Raw genomic sequence first — 26,763 nt, 5'->3', positions numbered from 1 at the left:
CATTCAAACTTTATCATGAAGCTAAAAGTCACAACTGAGTTTAAGAGTAGCTAAGCCTTGTTTCCTGAACATTTCAGCCCTCTCTAGAATAACAGAAAACAACTTCTTTGACCTCATAGCACCAAAGTCACTGAAAGGAACAGTTCAACATGTTAGGAGATTATTCGCTTTCACTTTTTCACTTGCTACTCGAGACTTAACTAAGGGAAGTCAAAAGACTTGCCTGCGCATTGATGGAGCCAGAGCAGAGGACAATTAGCTCAGCTTAACATAAAACTGGAGGCTGTGAGAAACTGCTAACTGGTTATCTCCAACCTACCAACACCTCAGCTAATTACGTTGCAACTTGCTGATATATGTTGCTCAATAAGTCCACATACAACTGTAAAAACAACTAGTTGGGATTTTAGAGTAAGTTAGGAGCCATCTATAAGTGCCAGTTTAGGGTTTAGTTTTGGGGTATTCTCCAACTTTACCAACAGACTAGTTGTTTTACCTAAGCAGGTAGCTCCAGGTCTGAAAAGTGAAGCCAATTTTGAAATGACTCAAATTTGCATTCTCTCTAATGGCCAGCAGGGGGCTACTCCACTGGCTCCAAAAAGAAGTCTGATTGTATTGAAGTCTATGAGAAAATTGCCCTACTTTTCACTTGATTATTACCTCAGTAAACATTTTCCCAATGAGTTTATGGTCCCTACTACCATTAGTTTAAAGTTTTCTTCAATGCGATGTGAAATTAATTGTAACATTTGGTTGCCTTAAAAAAGTGTTCAGCATTTGGTTGTACTAAAAGTACAGGGAGTCAGATGTCCAGTTTTTTCCGGTAATTACATTTTGTTTTAATGGTTTAAAGCCTATATTTGCTAAAAAAATTATCATTAGCATCATCACAGTTAACCGAAAATGTCAAACTATTCCTCTCAGCCGTAGGAATGACAATAAGATGCTGCTGTGAAGATTGTGTGAACAAGCCGGCCGAGGAGCAGCTAAATAATGTATTCACAAGCAGCTGCAGAAGCATTAGTGTATAAGTAGACCATAGTTTTTTGACAAGAAACATATTCCACTCCTTTGCCAAAACAATTCACTAACACACATGCTTGTTTTGCTGTTTCTCATGTCATATATGAGAATGCACTCACTTCTAAGTATCCTAAAATCTCCTGCCTCTCACCCATCTCTTACCAATCTCTGCTCTTTTCCTCCTGACCGATGTCTGTCCTAGACTCCCTCATCCCCTCTGATCTCTCTCTCTTTCACTTGGACTTATCCTATTCCATTTTTTCAGCCAGTAAGTCAAAGCTTCTCTTCACCTTCTTCCATTTAATCCTGCAAATTCAGATACCCTAAAATCTAACAGCATGAAGATAGTTTGGGTGCATTTTTGGCCAATTAAAGCTGCCACTCGCAGTCAGTTCTACTAAATCTGCTATCTCACTCTGGTGACAGTTAAGAATTTATTTCAGTCTTTTCTGGTTTCAGATTGAGGCAGGGTTTTATTGATGTTTACAGCAGTTTATTGTCCTATATCATTCTGCTTGACAAATATGGACATTATATGGACTATTGCCTTTTAAACATTTAAATGTGACTTCAAATCCTTCAGAAGTAACTTTATCAAGGTTACCATTTGTAATAATGAATGTAATAAACCATTCATTCCTAGCTTTAAAATTGTACTTTAATTTTAAGATGAAATATGAATGTGTATATGGAAGCAATCAGGGCAGATGCATCAAATGGTAAATGGACTGTACTTGTATAGCTCTTTTCTAGTCATTATGACCACACACAAAGGGCTTTTACACGACATGTCTCATTCACCCATTCATACACTGATGACAGGGGCTACCATACACGGTGCCAACCTGTTCATCAGGAGGAAACTAACCATTCATACAAATTCACACACCAACAGGAACAATTTGGGGTTAAGTATCTTGCCCAAGGACACATCCACATGTGGACTGGAGAAGCTGGGATTCCTTTAATTGGTGGATGACCGCTCCGCCTCCTCTACACAGCCGCCCCATCAATGTTGTGGATAAAATATTCTACTAAGATTATTCTATTACTTGTACTCTTGCTGTAATCCCATTAAACTTGTGTTTTTCATCTTAACCTATACTGTCTACTGGAGTTTGTCCATTCAGGTGTTTATTCACATTCAGCATTTTTATGTAATTCATTGACATTTTGTAAACCTGCTCCTTGGGTGATCATTCAGACCACATTACTCAGTTTTTACCAAAAGTAAATGGTAAAAACAGTCTCGGCTGGGTGCAATTTTTCACCCACCTTCCCACCATGTTCGTTTTACAGGGAAGAAAAAAACACATTGTTCGATCTCAGACATGAAAATGTCACAGAAACAGACACCTGAAAAGAGTGTGTGTACTCAACAACCAAACAAAATGTGGAGGACAAGTACTGTATAAGGACTTACCATGTTTATTGATGATACTGGTCCAATGCTGTTCACAAATATGTCGACATCTATGACAGTTGGTTTAACTGTAGGGAAAAAAACATTACAATAATTATTGATTAAGAATGTATTTAAGCACCACAGCTACTGCTTTTGTAAATCAAAGAGATCCAAAGTGAAGGTGGACCAATGAGACGTTATTATTCAGAATGCTTTGAAGAGCAAATAGCTGAATGAATGAAGCAGTCTTGGAGGGGTTGTGGCTGTTAATAATGATCAGTGATCACACATTAGCCTTTATTAAATAAACTGCTTTCATAAAACACCTCTATTAGTGTTCTCTTGAAAGCAGTACAGGACATAGATGGCATCATAATGCAACATACTATTACATCTTAATGTCACATGACAGCTCCATGAAGATTATCAGAGAAGCATCAGAGTAGTCAGCTTGCTCTCAATCCTACTTATCCCTGCTGGTTTCTTTCAAGCAACTAATCATGAACAGATTTACACCTGGGATGCCAGATGAATGCAATTAACTGATAATCCAGCAGTATTTCTATCTCTGATTGGACCAAGATGAAACACTGCGGTGGTCTATGTCCTGTCCCCTAATGCCAATGTTTTCTTGATAACCTGAAGATGGAAGATAATTCCACATATTACAAAGGCCAAGGCCTTCAGTGTGAGTCATAACAGTTATCAACACATGTTTGACACAAAGCAAATCAGTACAGTTGGCACATAGCTAACAGACTGAAATGTATGAGCTGTAGTGGTTTGTCTGTGCACTACTCTTTATAAACTACTGATATCAAGAAATTGAATCACAGTTATTTCACCCACATTATTGAGATCATCCATCAGGCTTCAAGTTATCATCTTGATGTCAACATTATCTTGTTTTATAACTAAAAAGGAATGAATAAATAAGTTTCTAGTGTCACTGTAGTCAAACTATGATAACAAAATATGTGTTATGAACAATGAGCACTGTGTTGTGAATTGAAACAAACTTTCTCTTCACTTTTTCTCTGGTTGATAAGAGCAGTGAGAGTGAACCAAAACAATAAAGTTGCATGAGGTAAAACCAAAACAATGGCACCAATGAGGAACTGCAGTCATAATAATCTTCTCTGGGTTCTTTCACATTATATGTAGTCATTTTTTCATTGCATGAAATTATTGATAAGTTCAGCTTTAGTTTAATGACATAAGAAAGAAAGAGAAAATCTTCAGGTAGTAGGGGACAAAAAAAATTAAATGAGTCAAATATGATGACCTGTCTGTGATAAAGGTTGAAGGCTTAGCAAGGTAATGGTGTTAGATATTTAGTTTAAAGGTATTGTAGTCTAGTTACACATAAATCAACACTTAGTAAAAAAACCCCCATCTCCACTAAGAAGGTGCTGGCAAGATAAAGAGAGAAGTCTGCCACACTGCCTACCAATATCCCACTGCCTGCAGCACCATATTGTCATACACCATCACACTCCTCACGGCACATATACATCAAAATTTAAAAATAAATAACCCCCCACTATTGTCCACAATCTACTTCCTCTTTCCAGTTCAGGGATCTTTTCTCATGGTGGAATACCCCTGGCTTTCCCAACTTCTGCTGCTCTCAAGGATTTCATGCTCAGTGTAAAAGTGTCACTTAAAACTTGAACATTTAAACTGGCTAAGTGACAGCTGTGACGTACTGCTGCCATGAGCATTTACATTTGCATAGCAAAGAGCTCCTCCATCATTTTGCATTACCTGTCTTTAGAGCCTTCGTGTCTTGGCCAATTAAATCCACAGCGAGAATTTCTCCACCTGCCACTCTCTATTCCAGCGTTCAGTTCACGTGCTAACAGATGGCACACTAGAGAACATTTCTGGAGAGTCCCTGCTGAGGCAGCTTTTCGAAAACACAATATTCATAACTACACAACACCTGGTGAGCAAATTGCATGGCTCTACTGTATGAGCTACTAAAAATAAAATAAGACAAAAAACAGTGTTAAAGATCTGAATGTAATATTTTGAAAATCATTCTAAGACCTTTTATGATAACTCATTTGTAGTCATTTGAACATTTCTGTGCATCGCAATTTAATCAGCACCCATTTCATGCCATATAACCACAGATGGGACGGGGCTGCAAACACTTCAAACATACTCCTACGAGTAAGTTAACAGCTCATTGTGTGTAAGCTGTCAGGTAATAATGTCAGCTCCTGCAGCAGCAGTAGCCACTAAGACAAGGAAGTAATTGGAGACAATCAACCCTGCTGGTTGGCCCTGAGCTCTTCTTTTTCCCACTCTCTTCCAAACAGAGTTTATCCATATGCAGAAAGACTGGTGGTGTAACTTGATGGATGCTTTAATTAATAGAGATCAATAATGTCCACAGGAATCTCAAAATGTTTCAGCAGGTCACTTCCCTGGAGTAGTATCTGTATAGCAGAGTCTTACATTATCAGGGTTTCACACAATAAAATGATTTGGTCTGAAGAACCTTTGTCATTATTTCATCTTGTTTCTTAAATTGCATTTTAGTAACTTAACTGAAGAAATAAAGGTAGGACATTTTAATGGTGCCTCCATGCTTCGTCAAATAATTACAATCTCATTTTCCAGACAGACAAAGACTACAAGAACATCTTTGATTTGTTGTGATCCCACTAGAGAGATTGTTTTCTTAACTGGTTCATTACATTGTTTCCAATAATAATACCACAAGCACTGAAAAGGCTTTAACTGAATTCAGATTTAAAAAGTTACAAAAGCATATTAGAGAAGGTACACTGTTGTGTAACCCGCTCTCCTATAATTTAGGCCCATATTCAGCTAATTTGGGTTAGTAATTTACATCCAGCAGGTAGTGGCACAATCATGAGGTGCAAGGAACAGTATGTTAATCTAGGGGATGGGTACAAAAGGACTTTCATGAAATACAAGGAGCATTTTTCATCTTCATGCACACATTACCTTTGAATTATCTACTGTCTTTTTAGATGAGAACCCAATTTAAAATCATATACATCTATACAGTTATACAAAGATGACAGCAGGAGCAGCTACATCTACAACTTGTAAATCAAATCTACAGAGAAAAGGTCAGCAGGATATCCACATCTAGGTTGACGTCCTGTGCTTCATGGTCAATGACAGCATATGCAAATGTCCCAGCTATTTAATTCATACTGTATGGGCACTCTGACTGCGTGTCCAGAGTCAGGGGAGTATAAATTAGAGGGCGTGTTGTTTATTCATTACCTTACAGGTTTAGTAGCATGTGGAAAAAAATGGCTCACTAAAAGCTTTACAGGTAGAAAAATGGTGGATGTTCAGGGTTGACTCATAAAATCTGTGCTTTATAGTGTAGATTCTAAATTTGCAACACATTCATCCACATTGTAATCATTTTATACATTTTACTGACTGAATACTATTGTATTCCCATGTAAATCACATTAACCTTGATATTTATGTTTAATGTTTTTTAATAAAAGCTCTTTACAGTATTCAGCATCATTATGTATTATAGCTAGCACCCAGATATTTAGTTTGTACTTGCAGCAGGCAGTATTAAAGCCACTATGTGTAGTATTTTTAAATTTCAGATTTTGGTGCCACTCAGTGATCAAATCAAAACGGACACTATGACAGATTATTACTATACTATCATTTTAACAATGCTGAAATCACATACAAATGCTGCACATAGTGGCTCTAATTAACTATGAACTAAGAAGAGATCTGTTTGGGCATCAATTTACCATCGCTTTTAATGTCATATCTGAGTTACCATAATTATGAGTTTTCAACTTGTAAATAGCATTCGTGACAGCCTCATTGTAATTGAGATGGACAATATAGATTTTTTCTGAAAAGCTCTGAAAGTTCCTATATAGCCGTCTTGGCACTTAATAACACATAAGTGCCTGAAAAGACACAGTCATTCACTGTAATTAATCCCAAATTAAATGGATTTTAAGTCATATAGTCAGTACAGTACAGTACTTTAAACAGTCATTCACACCAACTCAGTTATCATACAACTTGACAACAAAGTGAATGTCAAATCATAGCTTAGCAAATAAGTAGTCACGGAATACCCATCATGCTTTGGCCACAAGGTTCAACTGTATAATAGCCACCCAAACATGGTTAACTAGCTATCCTTTAATACAAGACTGATACTTCTCCTATTGTCCATGTTTTTACATGGATTATCAAATGATGAGGAAGCTGACTATTTTGTCTCGGACATTCTTTAAGGGTCATTATGTATTAAGACGCTTTTTATGGAGTTGTCATTTTAAACACAAGTCAGCCAGAGACAGCATTATCAGTCATCTCACAAAGTTAACGTCATCTTGCCAACTTGCTAGCTTAGCTGCTAAGATCTGCTAGCGACAGTCATCGTTTCAGTCGGCACATTTTGATGTTGAGAAGCTTGCTTTTATCTGATTGTGTCTGAAATCAAGGACCAATTTTCAAGAATGTCACTTAGTAAAGGTGTCACTGTTAACTGCATTAGTAGCATGTTTAAAAAGAAAGCTTGATTGGCACAGCAGCAGGGCCAACTGTCCACACAGTGAACCAGTATTCACCAAAATACCATCAACTCACCCAAACTCTCATGATGTTATATTTGCCATAAATATTCAAAAAGAGCCAAAAAGCACATTTCATGGTCAGAAAAGAACCAACATGGTTGTAGCGCTGCTTATGTTAGTCTGTGCTAGAACAAAAATAGAATAGATAGAATAGAATAGATCTTTTATTGTCACCTTGGTGTGGGCTGTAACAGAAAGAGAAAAGACAATAAGTAGCTCAGTTATTATGACCCTTTGAAGATTGGCACCTTTGGAATTGAAGCTGCATAACATTACTTTCTTCATTACACAGTTGCTAATTGTTTTGCAGGCTATAATTCTGCACCTGCCTACAGTGCAGCAGTTACTGTGACTAGTCATTCAGTAAATAGGGACAGCTCATTAAATTTAGGAAAATAGATAACATGAACTAGAAATTAATTAGCAGTTGTGCTTGGGTTATTACCAGTTATAAGTAAATCTATCATTGAAACATTGTGAATGGTCATCTACTACTGTACTGTTAATGATGTTATCTCCTCAGGTACTAATACAATAAACCTATCTTCTCTGAAGGTGCGCAGTTTAAATAACGACAGGAAGACAAGAGAATAACTGTGAATGAATTCTCTCAGGAGAGAGTATAATCTGCTCTGCAATGGTGAACAAGCACTTAGAGACATTTATAAAATCATCTGGTGAGGGGGAGAGGGAAGCTATAACCTCTTGTGAGATTTATTTGTCATTAGGGTGGGCAGAGGATGATGAACAGATCCATGGAGACATCAGCTAATCTCTCTCCAGGTTTGCACTGGAGCCTGGCCTTGCCTGATGAATGGATGTATATTAGTTGCAAGTGTAGAGCAGGGACAAACTGCAGACTTTGCTCTTGATTTGACATACTGACAGTGATATTTATGGAAAACAATAACATGTGACCATACTGTAGCATAGATATGTGCCTTCTTCTGGGAAAATAAAATTGGGTATGTCGGTGTCAGGCCACGTTAACCTGTCAATCAACGAGACTTAGTTTAAGTGAAAAAGAGGAAAAGGAAGAACACAAGGGAGATACATACCATAGATGGCATAGACAAAACAAATCATTAAAATATTCAACATTTATAATTTATAAGTTGTGGAGTTTGAAACCTGCAAGACTTTGTGTTATGTTTCCCAACAAAAAATGCACTTTATATGCAGATTCAGTGTCTGTGTCCTCACCAAGGGTGAGTCTCTTGTTTATAAAGGGCTGTAATATTTAATGTGTTGATTAAACTTTCATTGAAATTTAATCAAACTGATTCATGTCTTTTGACCTCTGATGCCCTGAACGTTATCCTGAGTGGACTTGGATCTGTCTACTTCATCCTCTCCTGAACTGCTCCTCAGTCATGAGGATAATCCAACTTTGATTTTCAATAATTCCTCATCAACTATCACAAAAAGGTACACGTCAGGGAGTAGGTGTTGCCTACACTGCACATTAGTGAGGGTTGGCTGATGCTGGAATAAAGAGGATTAACTTTTCCCTTTGGATACCAAATAGAGGATGACATGGTTGAAATCGGTGTCACAATATTAATACAAATATTTATCTGATCTTTTTTAATAACATATATCATAATGTAGCAAAATCACATAAAATAATCAGACTAATCTTCATTCTAACAAACTTCATTCCACTGTTATGCATTATATCAAATAAAAAATACATGTGGCAACACTCTTTTGTAAAAGAGTACATAATATGATCATTGTAGCTTTTCCGATACTGGATACAAAAACAATATATATCAGCTATAGATTAAGTAGCTATCTTTGTTTCTCTTAATAAATGTTTTGCCATGTTTACCAGCTAGCCATTAATTTTGTCTGCGATTACAGTGTATTTGATGTTCCTGATAATGAGCAGTTAGACTGAAAAACATAAATAATACACAATAAGTTGCACATGAAAAACCAAAAAAATTAGCCCAAATGTGCTAAAAAAGAGTTGGCTGATCATTCTCTATGGGCTTGACACTGTGACCTTTCACATTACATATGATAAAAAAAATCAGTAATAAACCTGCAATAACTGTTTTTTGTCACCTGGGGGCAGTAGAAACACAACATCTGACATGTCATTACCTTGATGACTATGATGAACTCCTTGTTGCTTATTCACACAATACAATAAAAAATGTTTCTATCCAACAGGCAAACATAAGTCTAATGTTCACTCTTATTACAGCTCTGTTTTCCGACCCCTAAATATCTGTCTCATTAGCTGCCAAATGCATCACTATATTAACCAGCTACTTGCTAACTTCGTCTGTTAGCTGTTTGGCACTAAGCAGGAAGTGTACACTGAGTTTATCAGAGCGTGTTTAATGAAAACAGCTGCCTGCTGTGACCAACATGACAATCATACCCAAAACAGTAAAGTAGAGGGACAGAAAAGATAAGACCTCCTCCTTATCTGTACTTCAAGGATCCCTTACATTTATCTTTATAAAAAGCTGTTACTTTTTAGTTTTTGTAACTCCTCTACCTAATAGTGCAGGCTGATGTATAAAGAAATAATAAAAGACAATATTCAGTAGTAAAACATAGTTGTATATTGATGTCCTTATGCATTACAACTACATCATGTATTATATTTATCTACCGCCTATAATTGGTAAATAGGAACACTTAAAGTAAAGTATTACCTTGTAAACATGTTTTTCGCATCTGAACTTCATTTTCTTGGTACTTATCTGTTGACATACTTCTTGTGTGGATACAGATATATCTACAACCTAACACCTCCTGATTGGGAACTAATGACATTACAAATTAAGATCTTTTTCAAACATGAAAAGATAAATAGAAATACTTATCTACACCTGCCCTAATGTGTTCAAATTAAGTGTACCATATCCGTAATGTTACTTTTATTTCATACGCAGTAAATAGTTTAAACCTCCAAAGCAGCATTTTATCATTGTCTGCTTTTTCAAATTGGGATTTGTTTCTCGTCTTTCCCCCATTGCTGGGATAACTGGTCTCCAACATTGCACATTTTTGTCTACTCATTAATCACATTAGCTAGCAGGAAGTCCCAATGACATAACTACATGTGGGAGAGTCTCAGCCTATTCTTGGTTAGCATCTACATACTCCGAGCTGTAGCATAATGACTGATGGCGTAAGGAATTCGACTTCTCCTCTGACTGTCCAGGCTCATTACTAGAAGAAATGCCAAGAGCTCTGAAATATTCAGAAAGCAGAACAGATCACCTCCCTCCGGCTGACTGTACCACAGCCGATCATCTGTCACCCAGTAAGTAGTGAGACACCAAAGCTAGTTTAAGGAGGGATTTTTAATGAATAATAACCACTGCAACTCAGGTCTGAGTTAAATATGGGAGTTGGGACTTAAGTGTATTTACAACTTTTCATCTGTGTCAGGAGATAAGTGTAGAATATAGTAAACTTGTCATATTTACAAAGAGAGGAATTACACTAGTCTTTTGTGTCTTGTGTAAATGTAAAGTATTTTGAGCACTCTGGATTGCAGTGTGGTTGGTCTATGAAATTTGAAATAAAGTTAAATAATTAATAAATTGATACTAACAAATACATCTGTAGATATTTAATATATGTAGCCAGACATAGGGCACAAAAATCTTCTACCAAAACCTCTGAAAACACAATGGATTCTTTTTTGGATTTTTTTGCACATTTTTCATCAGCCCAGTGTTCAGTACATCTGGAACATACATCTAGAAAAGCATAAAATATCAGATATAGAGTTAAATTGGAAAGGGGCGCACTTTGACATGTTGATCAAGTGGTAAATTGTGGCCGTTCTTCCAGTGGGCACAAGCACTTCTATTCTGTGAATGTACAACTCATGTAAATATTAGAGATCACAGAGTGATGAAGCCACAGAGATGATAGCATCATAAAACAACAAAGAACTGCTGAGTCTTTGATATCCTGTTTATTCATTTCACAAACAGAGGAGGAGATAATGCATATTTACGCAGCGAAGCACCAAAAGCAAATTGATGATTTTTGTTAACTTTTTTCTACAGCGCATGTGGGTGGCAGCCTATCAGACTTCAGTTTTTGTTCTTGCCACACTGATAGACATCAGTTGAAGAAGTTGATGCAATTATCTTTCTACAATCATCAGCCCACTCACATCTTGGCCTCTAACTCATTAAAATTCCCTATTTACCAGTACATGTTTCTCTTACAAGTTTCCCAGGTCGAGACAAGTCCATCAAACATACTGTAGTGTGTTTAATTTAAAGACAATTCATTTGTCAAAAAACTTCCATCCAGTGTTTTGAATCTTTAGGGATCATCAATAAAGTATATTGTTACAATTTTAATACTTCAAACTTTAGATGCAAACTAACACTCACAAGCAAGAGCTAATTATAACATATCAGAGTAGTTATTGTGTAAGCAGCTAATGATTACTTAATTAACCATCGATATGCGGCACTGAACACATGGCGTGATGCGACGTGTCAGTTGACATTAACTGGCGAAAATTGGGTTGTTCTGCAGCAATTTACTGGCATGTAAGGGGACGAAAATCCCACTTTTCATGCAGTGCTAGCTACAGAATATGATATATTTTCAATGTCAGAGACACGGTATGCAATTACGCAACATTTAGTTATTGTGACTGGTGATTGCATGAGTCTGTCATTCAAATCAGCATCACTGTCCATATTTTGATGCTTATCCAAACCCATGTGCAAATAAACAATTTCTATGAGAATTACAATATACTCCGAGGATTGTGCAGCCTGTGCTCTGAGTGCTTTCTAGTTTTACTCCTGATCAGAGTTATCTTATTTTACAGGGGCACAGGTCTGCTAATGTGGCCTCATTATGTCACACAGACAAAGAATATACAGGTGGCGGTCAAATAAAAGGAAAAACCTAAAGTATACAAATATGGAATGTCTTAGGAAGGTGTTGGGCTACCATGTGCTGCCAAACAGTTTCAGTGATCCTTGGCATTGAATCTACTGTCTCTGAACTCGGAACTACCGGAGGGATGAACACAATTATTCCAAAAGATATTCTCTTATTTGGTGTTTTGATGATGGTGAAGGACAGCACTGTCTAACACATCAGCCCCCATAGCATGATTCACATCATTTTCATACTCATTAAACCACTAAGCAACTCCACTCGTACCCTATGGATGGTGGCATTGTCATCCTGAAAGGGACCACTTCCATTAGGATGGAAATCTTTCCTCAGAACAGCTTTGTATTGATTTGCAATGACCCTTTCCTCTAAGGGGACAAACCATGCAGGCAAAATACCCCCCACCATTCAACAAAGCCACCTCACTGTAGGGGTCAAGCATTCAGACCTGTACCAGTTTTTCATTTAAATTGTCACCAGTCTATAACAGTCAATTCTATAACATGGAACATGCCCAGACATTTTTTGACAATAATACATTTTCAATCAGCCAGCTTTACAGTGGATGATCTGTTCAAGGAAAAACAGGTACAGCAAAGTGACAAACATAAATGTTAACTTCAGTCTGATGCTTTGTGTAAAATACACATCAAACTTGTGGGTGTGCCATGACTTATTTCTCAATCCTCACACACCTCATTTGATTGTGACTGACTGAGCTTCAACATTTCAAGAAGAAAACTCTAAATATTTGCTCCTTTTTCCCCAGACACTGCAACGTGCAGCTCTGATTAATTACAGCGAACCAAACATACCATGTGTAAGCCTGATCGATCAATCACTGTCATTGGCTGAACTGATTCTGACGGATCCTGACGGCATCTTTTGTGATCAACTTATATACTATGACGGTCCAAACAAAAGCCTCAATCATTTTTACCATTTAAAACAGCACTTTTCTTGTGCACTTCTTTAGTACTTCTATTGTACTTCTTTTCAGGCTGATTTCTGTGTTCTGTTTTACAATTACTCTTTGAAAGTCTATTGTGCTGTGATGGAGTCAGTTTTAAACTGCTTGCTAAGTGTTATGCATAAAAAACACACCTCTTAATTATAAGGGGATAATTTCAAAGTTTGTCAGGTGAAGGCGCAGGTACTCATGGACCTAACTTCTATTTGCTGTTCAGTTTTTACAGTTTTCAACTTTAATAAGTTTCAGAAAGCAGCGTTCTTGAGTGATGATAGAGTAAAAGTCAGCAAAAGGTCAGACATCTGAAGTTAATTCCTACAATCAGTCCAACAGTCCATGCTTTGATAAAGGGGATGTTCAGGTACATTTAGGTGACAAAGACGATTGACAAAATCTCACATGTAGATGTTTTGAAAAATGTCATGCAGGTATCTTTTCTTAGTTTTTTATCTGTAAATGTTCTGTCTATTAACATCACATTACATTCAAGCCATAAAATGAAAATGGTCCATTTAAAAAGTCACATTCATTAATGCTCAAGTGGCCAAGGTCAAATTGCCTTTAGTGCACCATCTGCCATCAAAGGGGCAGCATCACAACAAATGAGTTCCTAATTTACTTATCTGTGGTTTGCGGTCAGGGGAATTGGAAAAAAAAGAAGCTAATTGCCGTCATCCGATTTATCATTGCTTCTGTGAAATTTTCCATACCAGGTAATTTAGTCAGCTTTTACCGGGCAGGGAGAGCATACAGATCTCCAAGACATTATAGAAATAATAATTTAGTCACTTAAGTCATTTAAACACTCAGCAAATAACAATAGTTAACTTAATGTTGAACTATCTCTTTAATACCATTTTGACAAAAATTACATTTCAGATAGGCTACTGCAACACACATTTTTCTTGTGCACTGTGTGACTCTGAAGGATAGCCTAGCTATTATTTTAGCTCATGGAAAGCATCAGCAGGCATGAAGAGTCTACCACCAGATTTATCACCATAAATGCTTGGGTGGTACACTGCAGATGTCACCAGAAAATCTTTAACTAATTATAGTCAATTATCCACGTGTGTGCTGGAAGAGACAGCAGAAGAGTTAGGGCACTATGTGGAGTTAACAAAAGTACATGAAAGCAGTCACAGGGTGAGTGGAAGAACAGAAAATAGTGGACATACTATAAAAGTGAGAAGAGTGACAAGCTAGGGTTATTTAGTCGAAATGACAAAAGGAGAAACTGACATCCAGGAAGTGGCACTTAGGACATAAAAGTGGGATTGTCTCTCTCAGGACAGAATCAAAAGGTATTTTTCACAATTTAGTGTATGAGTGCAGCCCCTCACTGACAATCTTTGTACCAATAACTCCATTGCCTTTCTGTCAGGCCAAAAAGAACCCAGAGCTTTCCTGAACTGGTATCCATAGTAACTGATGTATGTAGCATACAGGCAACCACTGCCTCAAGATCCAGAGGCTAAAATAGTACTAACTTGCTTTTGAAAGTTGCACCTACTACTTATATTAGTCTGACAACTTCTGATAAAATATTGTTAATATGAAGTTGCCAATTTGCTTTCATCCTAAGTACTTTTTAAGCATGAATATTTACTGCTTAAGTTACAAATCTGTTAAAGTGAGCCCAGAGCCCAGAGGCCCCAAAGGCTCAAGGTTGAGTGTGTGGCAATTCCTGGGTGGTAATTTGATTAACTGCACATTTCTTTGGTAATATGCATGACTAATAAGCTGAAATGATGAGGGCCTTAAGGTGGCTCTTAAATTTGAACCTAATCCTAATGCTATTTCTTGTAGGCAGACCTTATGTCAAAATCTAGTTATAATACCTTAATTATTTTAATGATATTGTGCTGGTACACAGCCCTTAATGATTTTGTGTTTAATCAAATCACTGCAAACTAACTGATACATAGTTGCATTCTAGCATGGAAGAGCTGGTTGGTGTCTGAGGTTCAAAGTAAAGGTTAATGGAGGCTTAAAGGCAAAAAGATACATACACAGTGGACAGGTGTTTATAGCAATAGTAACAGGGTGGCTAACACCAACAACCTAGCAGGTTAACCTGGCCCTGACATAACTATCATGCTGTGAAATATAGGTAATGTCTAAGTAACTCTTGCGAATGCTACTGCAGTGACCTACAATATCATATCTGCACATCATACTGTATATGATTAGTGTTTTTAAGGTTTAAAGTTACAGTGTGTAAAATGTAGTCACATCAAGTGGAACGGACTTGGCAGAAATGTAATTTCATATTATAAGGATGAATAATACCTGAAGATAAGAGTAGTTGTGCTGTTGTTACTTTAAAATGATCCCTTTATATCATAGGGCCCGCCATGTTGCACCCCCATGTTTCTACAGTAGGACAAACTGACTCTGAAGAGGGCCTTCCAAATTGTTCATACTGTAGGTAGCATTCAGTAATCATTGCTTTTTGGTGAAAACAGTTTCCTGCTGCATCGGAAAACACTGCAGGCCTGTAAAACCAAAACAATGAGCTGAAAGACAGTAAAATACCCTGCAGAGCTGAGGAAAAATTAATTTCAAGTCCCTGTGGGTTCATCCCTATGAGCGACTACCTTGTCATATCACACATAGTTATTTGATCCTTTGTTAATATTTAAATAGCTTAAAGCAGCTTTAAAGACTCAGTTATTATATGTATACTAACCTCTCAAAAAACACAAGAATGCCATCAAAATAATGTGACATTAACTGGAGGATAAGGGGATTTTATGACATCCTTATGGCACAATTACCAGTTGTCAGCTGGTATACAGCCTCATCAGAGATAGACAGTGCAGAATTGCAAAATACATCACAGACATGATGACAATCACAACAATGAATGTTAAAGGTCAGACAAGCTACATGAGATAAGAAAGATGGTGGTCACACATTGAAGCTGATATAACAATCATGTGACCTGAGGCAGTGCATCCTGTCAAGACTGTGACTCTGAAACAAAACAGGCTTTTGAAATTGTAAGTGTCAGCTGAACGTCTCTGTGACCTGCTGGTATATGTGCTGCTATGTTTCAGTTTCTCCTGTGGATAAAACCTGCCCTTCAGCTCTGAGCCCACTCTGAGCTCTTATTGTGGCTGGAAACAGAAGCAGACCCTTGTTGAAGGAACTGATGGGGAACCCTGGTTCAATGTGACCAACAAACAACACACTCTCCAGTCATCTCATATATAATCATCTCAGTGTATTACACAACTTTTCACATCTCTCGCCTCTACTCAAAGCTACAACCTCCAAATGTAATTTATATTCATGAGGATATGCTGATGAGTCGCATCTTAACCTTTGTTACTGTAGGTCAGCAAGTAAGTGAAACAAACAACTAGAAATGTAATTATATAAATCACAACTTTATAAAAACTCTATACCTATTAGCCCTAGATGCATAGGTGAAAACATTGACCCCGCTCAGTTTTCTTTTGACAAAATATTTCCATTTTAGAGAGATACAGTACACCCTTTCTATGCAAGTTTAATAATTTGATGATTGCGATAGGTAACATACTGTTCATTATTTTACTTTGTTGTATGTATCTATATATATATATATATATACTGTATATAGCTGCCTATCAGGCTTTTAAGAGCAGAGACAGAGATCTCTCTAAGGTACCCATATGAATTCAAGTTGGCCATGAGAACAGCTAAACTACAAGTCAAAGACAGCAGGGGGGTCTGGCAGGGTGTGCAGATGATTACAGGGTAAAAGAACAAACTGACAGCTCAGGATGAGGATCCCCCACTCTCAGCTAAGTTGAATAAATTCTATTGCAGATTTGATTTGCAGTCAGATGAACAACTCAAAATCCTCCTTTAGTGGCAACAGGACCAGACCATGTATCCACATTCACTTTAAGGTACTGCGCCTGTCTTTCCACAGATAGCTTTAACTGGTCTCTCAGGCTATGCAAAGTCCCTGCAGGTTTTGAATCAGCTTTTGTCATCCATTTACCAAAGAAATCTAAAGCCGAGTGTACACTGTAGGACTTTTCAAACCTTTTTAAAATCCTGTCCAAAGAGAGCAGTCATGCTGCTGCCACAGCTCTACCAACTTTCCCTCCTGCTGAGTGCTTTTTGGCTTTCAAGCCATTGTTGTTTATTGTTGTCAACTCATTCGTTGGCTGTTGCGTCACTGCATGTCCCACAAAATCAAAACAGTTTGAAATAATCCTTTGGTCAGACAAATTCCAGATGGACCGGGACAGATAATAATCCTGTCATTGAGCATCTCGCACTACAGGACTGTTAAAGCTGACAGACTCAGGATTTTTTTTCAAGATTATACTGGAAAATTAGTCTCGGTGTTGTCTGGGACTGAAAATCGGGACAAAAGTCCTAAACTCTGAATCTAAGGTGTTAAAGCAACTGGTCTGTAACCATTTATATAACAGCATGACATGTTTTAGTTTGTCTATTGGGCTAACAGGTCTGTAGAGGTCTATTGCTGTGGCTCTGTGTCTACACAGTATCCTGCAGCACCTGGAGGCCCCTACCATCTATCTTTACACTATCTCTCTATTCAAAGCAAGAAATCTCTGTATGTCTGTTTGTACTTTTCATATCTCAAGAACCATTCACCTGATCTACTCCATATCTGGCAGGTGTATTACTGGGGACTCAAGGAAGTAGAGTGTTGAGTATGTTCTTTGGATGAGCTGTTCTTGATAACTATATGTAAATACCAATGTTGATTTTCTTCTTCTTCTTCTTCTTCTTCTTCTTCTTCTTCTTCTTCTTCTTCTTCTTCTACCCATAAGGTCAATGAGCAGAAAGACGGACAACACCACTCTGCCATTGCAATCCACATTGTGGTTAGAGGTGGTATTACACCCATAATGATAATTACTAAGGTCTAAGAGACTCAAGCTCTACAATTGAACTGTGTTAAGTGGTTGAATCTTGGTATGTATGTTTGAGACTTACTCCAGGACGTTTCAGACATGTTTTGAATGTATCCTTGCTTTCAATGTTTTGAAAGCAAGGATATCTGTCTGTTGGTTTGTCTGTCTGTTTGTCTTTCTGTCTGTGCATCCTTTGAATATAAACATTCATCCAATCGACTTAGACATTCGACATCTGTATTGCTGGGGACTCAAGGACGTGCAGTGTCAAATTTGGTGCAATTTGGACACGCGACATGTTTAATTAACTTTGAATAAACAAGCAAACAGCAAGCTGCTCAGCTCTCTGTCGGATTGTAATGGGGGCTGTTTGATACAAAAACCATCACATCACAGCGGGGTGGGGCTTCTGGCTAGGCTATGCTGGACAAAGGCAGCGCCCCACTCATTTAAACTGTGTGAGAAAGAAGAACGAGCACACAGGGTAGAAAAAAAAGCAAAGGTTTGAGTCAACCTCTGTTTAGTCTCACTGGTGAAGTTTCTGTCAGGGAATTAAGGTTAACTGGTGTGTTTGTCAATTGATAAAGACATACGCAGTTCTTGATACATAACAAGCAAGGTGTTCTCTCACCTGGTGTTCTCTCACTATACTATATAATATTGTATGTCCCATTCTGGACCTGTGCAGATTATTACATTTGCAGATGACACAAGAGTGGCAGGCATGATAAGGAACAGTCATGAATCAGCATACAGGGCTGAAGTGGGGCCCTACTGAAGTGGTGCAAAGCAAGGCAAACAACCTGGTTTTAAATATTGCAAGGACAAAAGAAATGATCATCGACTTCTGGAGGGGTAAGGACGTTCTCCCTTCATTGGTCATCAATGAGCAGATAGTGGAGAGGGTGGACACCTTTAAATTCCTTGGTACCACTATATGCCACAGTTTGAAGTGGGAGGTTAATATGAGCCACAAAATTAATAAGGTCCACCTGAGGCTTGACTTTCTTGGCCAGCTTAAAAAGTTTGGTGTGACTGGGGAGGCGAGGCTGCACTTTTACAATGCTATTAAAGAGAGAGTGTCCTCACGTCCTTAGTCACAGTGTGGTAAAGCAATACAACCACCCTTGAGAGGGGACAGTTGGAAAAGTGTGGCATGCACAGCGTCTAAGATCATTAGCTGTGACCTTCCCTCTGTCTCCTCCATGTATGCCACACATATCAGACGCAAGGTGCAGAAGGTGATTGCTGACCTTCTCACCCTGCTAGTTCCCACTTCAAACCCCTCCTCTCAGGGAAAGAGACTCCAGAGTCTTAAGTATAGCACATCTCACCTCAGGAACAGCACACACCATGAGGCTGTTCGATACTCTGATGCACAAGGAATTGTAGTAGCACAGCAAGCATTGGCAAAACAAGCACTTTAAAAGTAGGTACAGTAGGTTGCTGCACAAAACAACAAGCACTTTAAAATTGATTTTTTTTTTTTTTTTTTTTGCCCCCAAGATGACATGGTGCTGTTAATTATTATATTATGTATGCTTGAATGTCTAAATGTGATAACTGTTTTTCGACTTGATTTGTGTTTGTTTTTAAGAGCTGTCCTTCAACCGTGTTGACATGGCAATTAAATGTTGAAGTGAATATTAAACAATAGATGTGCCATTCACACTCTTTAATTTGTATTTTTTTAACATGCAGTGTTGTCATAGCTGCTAGATACACAGCTGAAAGTCTTATAAGCGCTGGATGGGAGATCAGTAATAGTGTTAGAAGACTACCCAGAGTACCAACAGATGACCACAGCATTTCCTCCAGGAGCTCACTGAGTAGCTTGTAACACCACTAACTGGAAGCTAGTCCATTGAGACACAGGGGAGGTGTTAGGTGACAAAAACCACATCCAACAGGAGGGAAGCAAACAGAGTCTGGTTAACGGACTGTCAGATCAGCCCAAGTTAAAATGACTGTAAAGTAAGAAATTGTGTAAAAGGTGATATACCAGTGTGCAATGATAAAAGCCAGGAGCAGGTTTGTCTGGAATGCATTTTTTTTCTTACTCTTCTCTTTTAAAGTGTGCATGTATCAAATACAAATAATTATTTAAATAGTGTCATTAATTAATTCTGTATTAATCAATTATCCTGTATATTCTTTTTTTTTTTTTTTTAAAGATTCAATTTTACCTACTTATGGAAGAGTATTGGCTCAAATGACGTATGCCTCTGAGGGTTAAACATGTTATAGATATTAAATCACTTCACCTGAAAAAAAACAATGAGCTGTCACAAAGGGGTTACAGCTTGTCACAACCACATGACAAAGAGCTCAGTAATGTTCCTGGAAGCCTTACTTCCAAAATGGGGGAGCAGATTTATGTGATGCCTGACCTTGTGAAGTATTAGAACCGTACCCATAGTGCCAAATGACTGTTATTATAAGACATCTGAATGCATTATAAACACTTACAACAACTCTTACATTGCAGTTTAAAGCCTAAAGGGTGTTATGCAGGTTTTGACATGCATCATATTATCTAATACTCATCTAATGATTAGGTGTTCATTTAAATGTCTGGCAGACACTATTTGCTCATTTATTAGATTATAATAGCAAATGAATCTGCTGGTGTCATAAGTCAGTTCAAGTCATAAATGATCATATAGGCTACACGAGCATTAACCAGCTGACTTACATATGATGGTTTTACAGTGTGCAGCTGGACTTATTCACCATCTCTGATGATATATGACAGTGACTGACACAAAAGTGACTTATTATTACCTCCGATATCCGGCCGCAGTTTCTTATCATATTCTTTCAGTAAATTGTTGAGTATTTCCGTGGCGTCGGTCTCCTGTGATTTGGGAGCCAGCATTTGGTTCACAGTGACATCCTCATAGTCCTCTTCGTACTCGATTGTTAGAGAGCTGGAAAGGTAAAAATGAAAGCAGGATGGTAGAAGACAGAAGAGGTACTGATACAGACTCTAAAGCAAAAGGATGCCAGATTTCTGCAGACATGCAACTAAACATAATGAACTTGAAACTTCAAAGTTTTCTTCAGCAAACAGCTGGTCACATTACCGCAGTGAGCATTACGTTTATCTGATCAAGCAACATCCTCAACACATGTTATCACTTTATAGAGCTGTTTTAAATGCGAAACTTACCACGTATGAAGAACTGACAGGAGTAAAATATAAGCCAATAATTTGGATGACATTTTTTTTTTTTTTTTTGGAAGGATGACAACAGAGGACGGTGCGTATCGGTGTCTGGACACGGTGGTCACAGCTGCTCAGAGGAGAAAGCGAGTGAAAAGCACTTCATAGTTCTTAATCCAAAAGAAATGTTAGTCATTGTTCAGATCAAAAATCCTCTTTCACGGCCGTTTTGCAGGCGGTGGAGCAGCTTCTCCTACTGTATAAAGGGGTTGCAGTTGGATCCTTGATTGCGGACACTGCTGGTCTTACGCAGGTGCGCACACTCTGAATGCATCCTCTGAAAGCCCCCCAATTCATCAAAAACTCCTCTATGGGTAAGTCTGCGTCACTTTCTCAAGGAATACTTTGCAATTCCCCAAAATAAATGTTATACAAGCATAAACAGACTTTGTAAAGACTTTTTCTATTTCTTTCTTACTAATTATTTTGAATTTGTGCCAAATAAAGATACAACATGCCTGACCCAAACATTTAAATAGAAACAAAAAGGTTGAGACTAGAAGACTTTGGGACAATATTTTAATAATGTAGCCTATATACTAGTAGACAGGTCATTCATTTCAACTTCAAACTCCATAGATATATAGCCTACTTCTATTATTATAAATTACATGCTAATTATCAGTATTTGCCAATAAATAAAGGATGAAAAGAAAAGGGTAATGGCAAATATGCATTTTTTCTTCTTCCTCTTCTTTTTTTGTTGATGCACCTGCAGTTTGACCATTCATGCTGTCTCCTCTTTTCAGCTTTTGTTAGCTGCCTCATTTTAATTTTAAAAGCTTCGCCTATCAAAATGTTACAAGAGCTCATTTATAGCCGCTAAATGCTGCTAATTGACATGCAACCTATTATCTAGCCACCTTTGTGGAGGTGTTCGCAATTGTAATTGTCAGTGCTCTGCTTCCTGTGCCTAGAAATGGCGAGCACAATCAGAGTGGAGATTTATTAAAGGGTAAGCACATTCTGCTGTACTCCTGCGATTCACTATATTAAGTAAGTTGGGGCACTCACAAGAGATGGATTTCTACAAAACATTAAAAACTGAAGTATGAGTCAAGCTACAAAAACAATGAATCCTATCTCCTATTATGTGCCTGAATAGCACCTGTCGTTAGACCCTCCCTGCCCCCTAAAGACCCCAACACATCCAGTACACACAGCCAACATTATACAACTATTTTCACAGACTGAGCAGCATTTCTCATCACACAAAAAACTGAATTTAATCGGTTGAGTGCCGAAATTTGAATAAAAATGGTCCTATTTTCAGAAATGTGCTCCACAGAGAAATAAAGATCGTGTTGAAATGCAGCTATTCTAGTGAATGGCAAGATGAAACGGCAAGTCTCAGCAGCCTCCATCAGGGGTCACTCTGAGGTTTTTCTTGGGAGAATGATGTGACTGCTGCTCGGCCCTTCTTAGCTATCACTTCAAATAAACGGACAACTCTGGGGGAAACACTGGTTGAGCTTTAGTGCGCCGAGAACGAAAGGGACGACAGCAATTTCTCCCCCTCGTCTTCTCACTATGACACAGATTCTTGAAGGGTAGAATTTAAGGGCTGAGGTAATCCCCACATGACATTCAAATCCCACAGTGTCTCACAAATTGTGTTCTGATGGTGCAGAACTATGTGAATTATGTCACAAAGTCCACAAAGGTTTTTGAAAACTAGCCAAAAAATAGCATTAAACCCCCAAATACTGAACGTTGAATGTGAAATAGTCTCCTCTCATTAATTCTGTGTTGTCTCATTGCTTTGCACTCTGAGGGCAAACTTACAGCTCCTTTAAGAGACTTACACGGCTGTTCAGTACAGGCCTGCAGGCAATGGCCTCCATAGACTTTTTATACAGTTTAACAGACAGTGTGACCCTCTGACATCGATCCTGTATGCAGTGCCGGTGCTGTAGCTGGCTGCTGTCATCCTCTGCTGGTTAAAAAGAGAAATGCACACAGTGTGGTGTTAACTGTCAACAGTTCTTACTCTACAGATAGAAGAGGGAGGGCACCAGAGCAGCTGGAGAAGTTCATACATACATTATCCACATGAATCAACTGCTTGGTTAAGTGGTCTCAACTGACCCATATGAGGTGATTAAGTACATCTTGACTTTTTTTTTTTTTTTAACTTATATCGTTAGGCATTATGGACTCAGAATGTAGTTGAACTTTTAAATAGTACCTAATTTGCCTTTTTTTCTGTGCCATTACCTTAACTTTTAGTATAATCAGGCCCACATATTTAAAATGAGTTGAAATGTTGTGCATATTAATTCTCATCAGAGCTGAATGGAAAGCTGGTATGATTCAGCCAAGTCATTATGACAGATGATGTCATGCTTTCTGTCTGACATATTTATTCACACGACTTTTCTTACTTTAACAAATGGATGGATTCTAAATATGTTTTCCTATGACTGCGTTAAGCACATAAGCACTGTAAAACTATAATAGTACACTAATAATAATTCAGGTATTTTTGTGTTGATTGTGTGTCTTTGCATGCCAGTATATTTATATGAATGCCAAACAGAAAATAAACATATGTCAGTCACCACATGTTAAGTTGTGTTATATGAAAAAACTTTAAATCTTTGCAGATTCAACACTCCCATAACAGCTCTAACCGCAAGGAGCTAAATTCTTACCTTTTAAAGATAAATGTAGTGTTTACATGTCAAGCTCAAAATCACATGGCCAGTCCTCAGAATAAACACATCATTGCTACTTACTCTACCAGTACTGTCAGTATATTGTAGTGAGTCTTTCCTGTACATTCCAGCATTACTCTATTCATTAATGTTTAATGTTGATACAGAACATTACAATCATCATTTTGTCTTGTGTACTGTAAAGTCAGACTCTAGTTTTGCATAAACTGCACATTTATCTTTCATAAATGACAACTGCAAACATCAACGTGATGAGAATGAATAAGAATTACTGCTCACAGCAATTATGGATAATCACCATGTTAATCTGAAATGCAATAATGATTAAAATTCAGTGACAAATACAAACAATGTTGTGATTCTCTGATAGACTGTGTGAATAATTACCTATTCTGATATCTGAGATGTGTTCTTTTTCGGTGCTATGTGAGATTTTGTATCCAAAGTCTGTAAAGTGTAATAAAAGTGTAATATTTTGTGTTGCTTGTGGCGAATTTAAACTGTAAACCGAGCCAAAAAAATAAATCAAAAATGCTAGAAATGACATGAAAGTGTGAAAGCTAACAGACCTAAATTAAATCATTTAGCCAGCGGGAGACATTTGCTGTCATGCAGCAGTAAAATCTATTCATACTATTTCACAATTTTTTCTGCTGACCTTTTAAAGGCCATCTGTATGAACTGTCAGTGCACTAAGATTACAGATCTGCATGGTGCATGTTTTAATGATTAATTGATGGTGACACAGTGTGCATTAATTGACAATAGAGTGGAATTGTATTGTGTTGATAAAATTAAAGGTCACACAGATAATCTCAGAACATGAGAAAATGTGTAAAATACTGGGATTAAAAAGACACCCCAGTATCTCTAAACAGAAAACTTCACAAAACCCCAAATATGGTTGTGTTTGTTATTGCAGCATGAGTGAAGTGAAGTGAAGTTGGCTTGTCATTATCATTTATAGACTTTGGACTTGGAAACAATATAGAAGAGAAACTAAGGCTGAATGATTTCCATCAAATTTTCAAACGACTGCTTTAATCTCCCCTCTGTAGTCTTGTTTTTGAGTAATGTCCTTTCTTGTTTTGGACTTTGCTTTTATGATGCTTGCCTTGATTTTTTTTAAATATTTCACTCTCACTTTATTTCTTTGCTGTCAAATCTGTGCTTTCATCCTACACACATGAAATTGCAGGCAGGAAATCAAAGTCACTTACTGATTTTCCAAAATAATAATTCACTTTTATTAAATATGTCTGTAATAGCACCTTACAGTATTTCACACGCCTCATTTGCACACAACACCAAGAGGAATATGTGGTGTGATGAAAAATTAAAATAAGTACTCACTTGTGTAATATCTCTCTAAAATCAATATGGAGTTATAATCAACAAAAGAGTTTGATTCTTGTATTTTGATGCGGTGCACGTGGCTAAGATATAATATATTTCAGGGAAAGATAAGGACGGTTAAATGCAAAAACTGATACAACATACCCAATTTACATTTTACAATGTTACAACTCTGTGTGCCATTGCAGAGGAGACAGCCTCTGTGGATTCACACTTGTATCTCTAGTAATAGTGAGAGTGCTTGCTCAGCAATCCAGAAATCAATCGAATCGCATCACTGAGCAGTGAGGTACACACATGGGCTACAGATATTTTGTATAGTGATAAAGTAGCTGCTATATATGTTTGAACATCGGGTACAGCGAGTGTCCTTTCGTCTCTACTGACTAAGCAGTTTTTCAAGCATTTCATAGATAGGACCCATAATGAAAAGAATCTTATATAACAGCTGCATACATACAAGTTTTTTTACTCTGAAGACTTTCCCAGTTCATCCACTGGGCCTGCATCACCACAGCATTTACTTACATGGTGTATTCTTTCTTTCGCTCCTGTCTCCTAGGAAAGCAACACAACACACGTGCAGCATTTATAAAAATAGTACAAAAGCATATAAACCCAACCATATACACAAACGTGCTGCAAAGACAGAAATTATAGCCAAATATACAAATGTGCTTTCAACATTTCTGTAATTGGTTGTATTTTCAGTTTTTTGTATTTTTATCACTTTGCAGATTTTCTTTCTAAATGCCGCTGCACGTGCTGCAATTTATTCAATATGTCACCAACTATTTTTATTTTTTAATAATTCACAGCGAAAATAACAGAACTGCCACTTTTGTCTTTGGCTTGATGTGTAAATGTGTGTATAAAGGTCAGCAAGCAAGAGTTTTCATAGTTTGGTGATGCTTCAGCAGCATATACTGTGGCCCATCTTCGCCTCTCAAGCCATATACTATGATTGATGTCATTTGGCGCCATCAGTGACAGCTTAATTTGGTGCAGAGTATGGGCCTGCTGAATGGAAAAAGCAACTTAAATGGAGCTAAATCCTTGACAAACAGATGTGAGCCAGATGTTACTGCCACAGAGACCCCCAAGATGGATTTAACAGTCCACCAACTGTAGAGGCTGCATGATCTAGATGTGCATGTGTATAATCAAAGCAGAAACAGCACGTGCGGACTGTTGTTCCATCAAGCAAGATTAAGCCAGCGTTTTATCACGTCCACGGCATAAATGTATCCTAATATGTACTGCAGACTCATGTAGTGTCATACGGTGTCCCTCTCTGGAATCTCACAGGAGAGAAAAGTGATGGAATATGAAAATCCCAGATCAGTGTCAATGATGATTTGACAGCTATAACATGACACTCCATGTCATAACTGTCATGCCATGACTGACGCTGAAGGCTTTTCATATTTCATTATCACTGAGCTTTTTGAATACTAACAGCAGACAGTTGGAGTCAGTGAAGCTTTATTTGGAATTAGGTATGCATAACAATTAAGAAAAAGGAAACGGACATAAAAGAAAAAGAAAATAGTGGCCAAGACATCAGTCATCAAAATTTTTTAAATATAAAATAAAATATAAATAACCAAAAATAAATAAATACGTAAATAAAATTAAAATCTATTGTCCAGGTGCACTGTGCTTCCAAAGAAGGAAGGGCTGTGCTCAAATTAATCA

At 37.6% G+C, this 26,763-nt stretch overlaps 1 protein-coding gene across 3 annotated transcripts in view; it reads right to left on the bottom strand.

Annotated features, from left to right (window-relative positions):
• LOC128362088 (gamma-aminobutyric acid receptor subunit gamma-3) overlaps positions 1 to 21,030 on the bottom strand; it is a 52,404-nt gene extending 31,374 nt beyond the window's left edge. For 2 of the 3 annotated variants that reach the window (XM_053322737.1, XM_053322738.1), the window contains exons 1-2: positions 20,590 to 20,683; positions 2,447 to 2,514 (exon numbers count right to left, since the gene is read on the bottom strand). In XM_053322737.1, the coding sequence (XP_053178712.1) occupies positions 2,447 to 2,514; positions 20,590 to 20,683 (162 nt within the window). Of the gene's footprint in view, positions 1 to 2,446; positions 2,515 to 20,589; positions 20,736 to 20,977 lie in introns of those variants that run through there. The other variant, XM_053322736.1, reaches the window with a different exon arrangement.
• Between the last annotated feature and the right edge of the window lie 5,733 nt (positions 21,031 to 26,763).

The sequence above is a fragment of the Scomber japonicus genome, chromosome 7 (genome assembly GCF_027409825.1).
Source record: "Scomber japonicus isolate fScoJap1 chromosome 7, fScoJap1.pri, whole genome shotgun sequence".
NCBI classification, from domain to species: Eukaryota; Metazoa; Chordata; class Actinopteri; order Scombriformes; family Scombridae; genus Scomber; species Scomber japonicus.
This window is presented reverse-complemented; position numbering and strand designations above follow the sequence as displayed.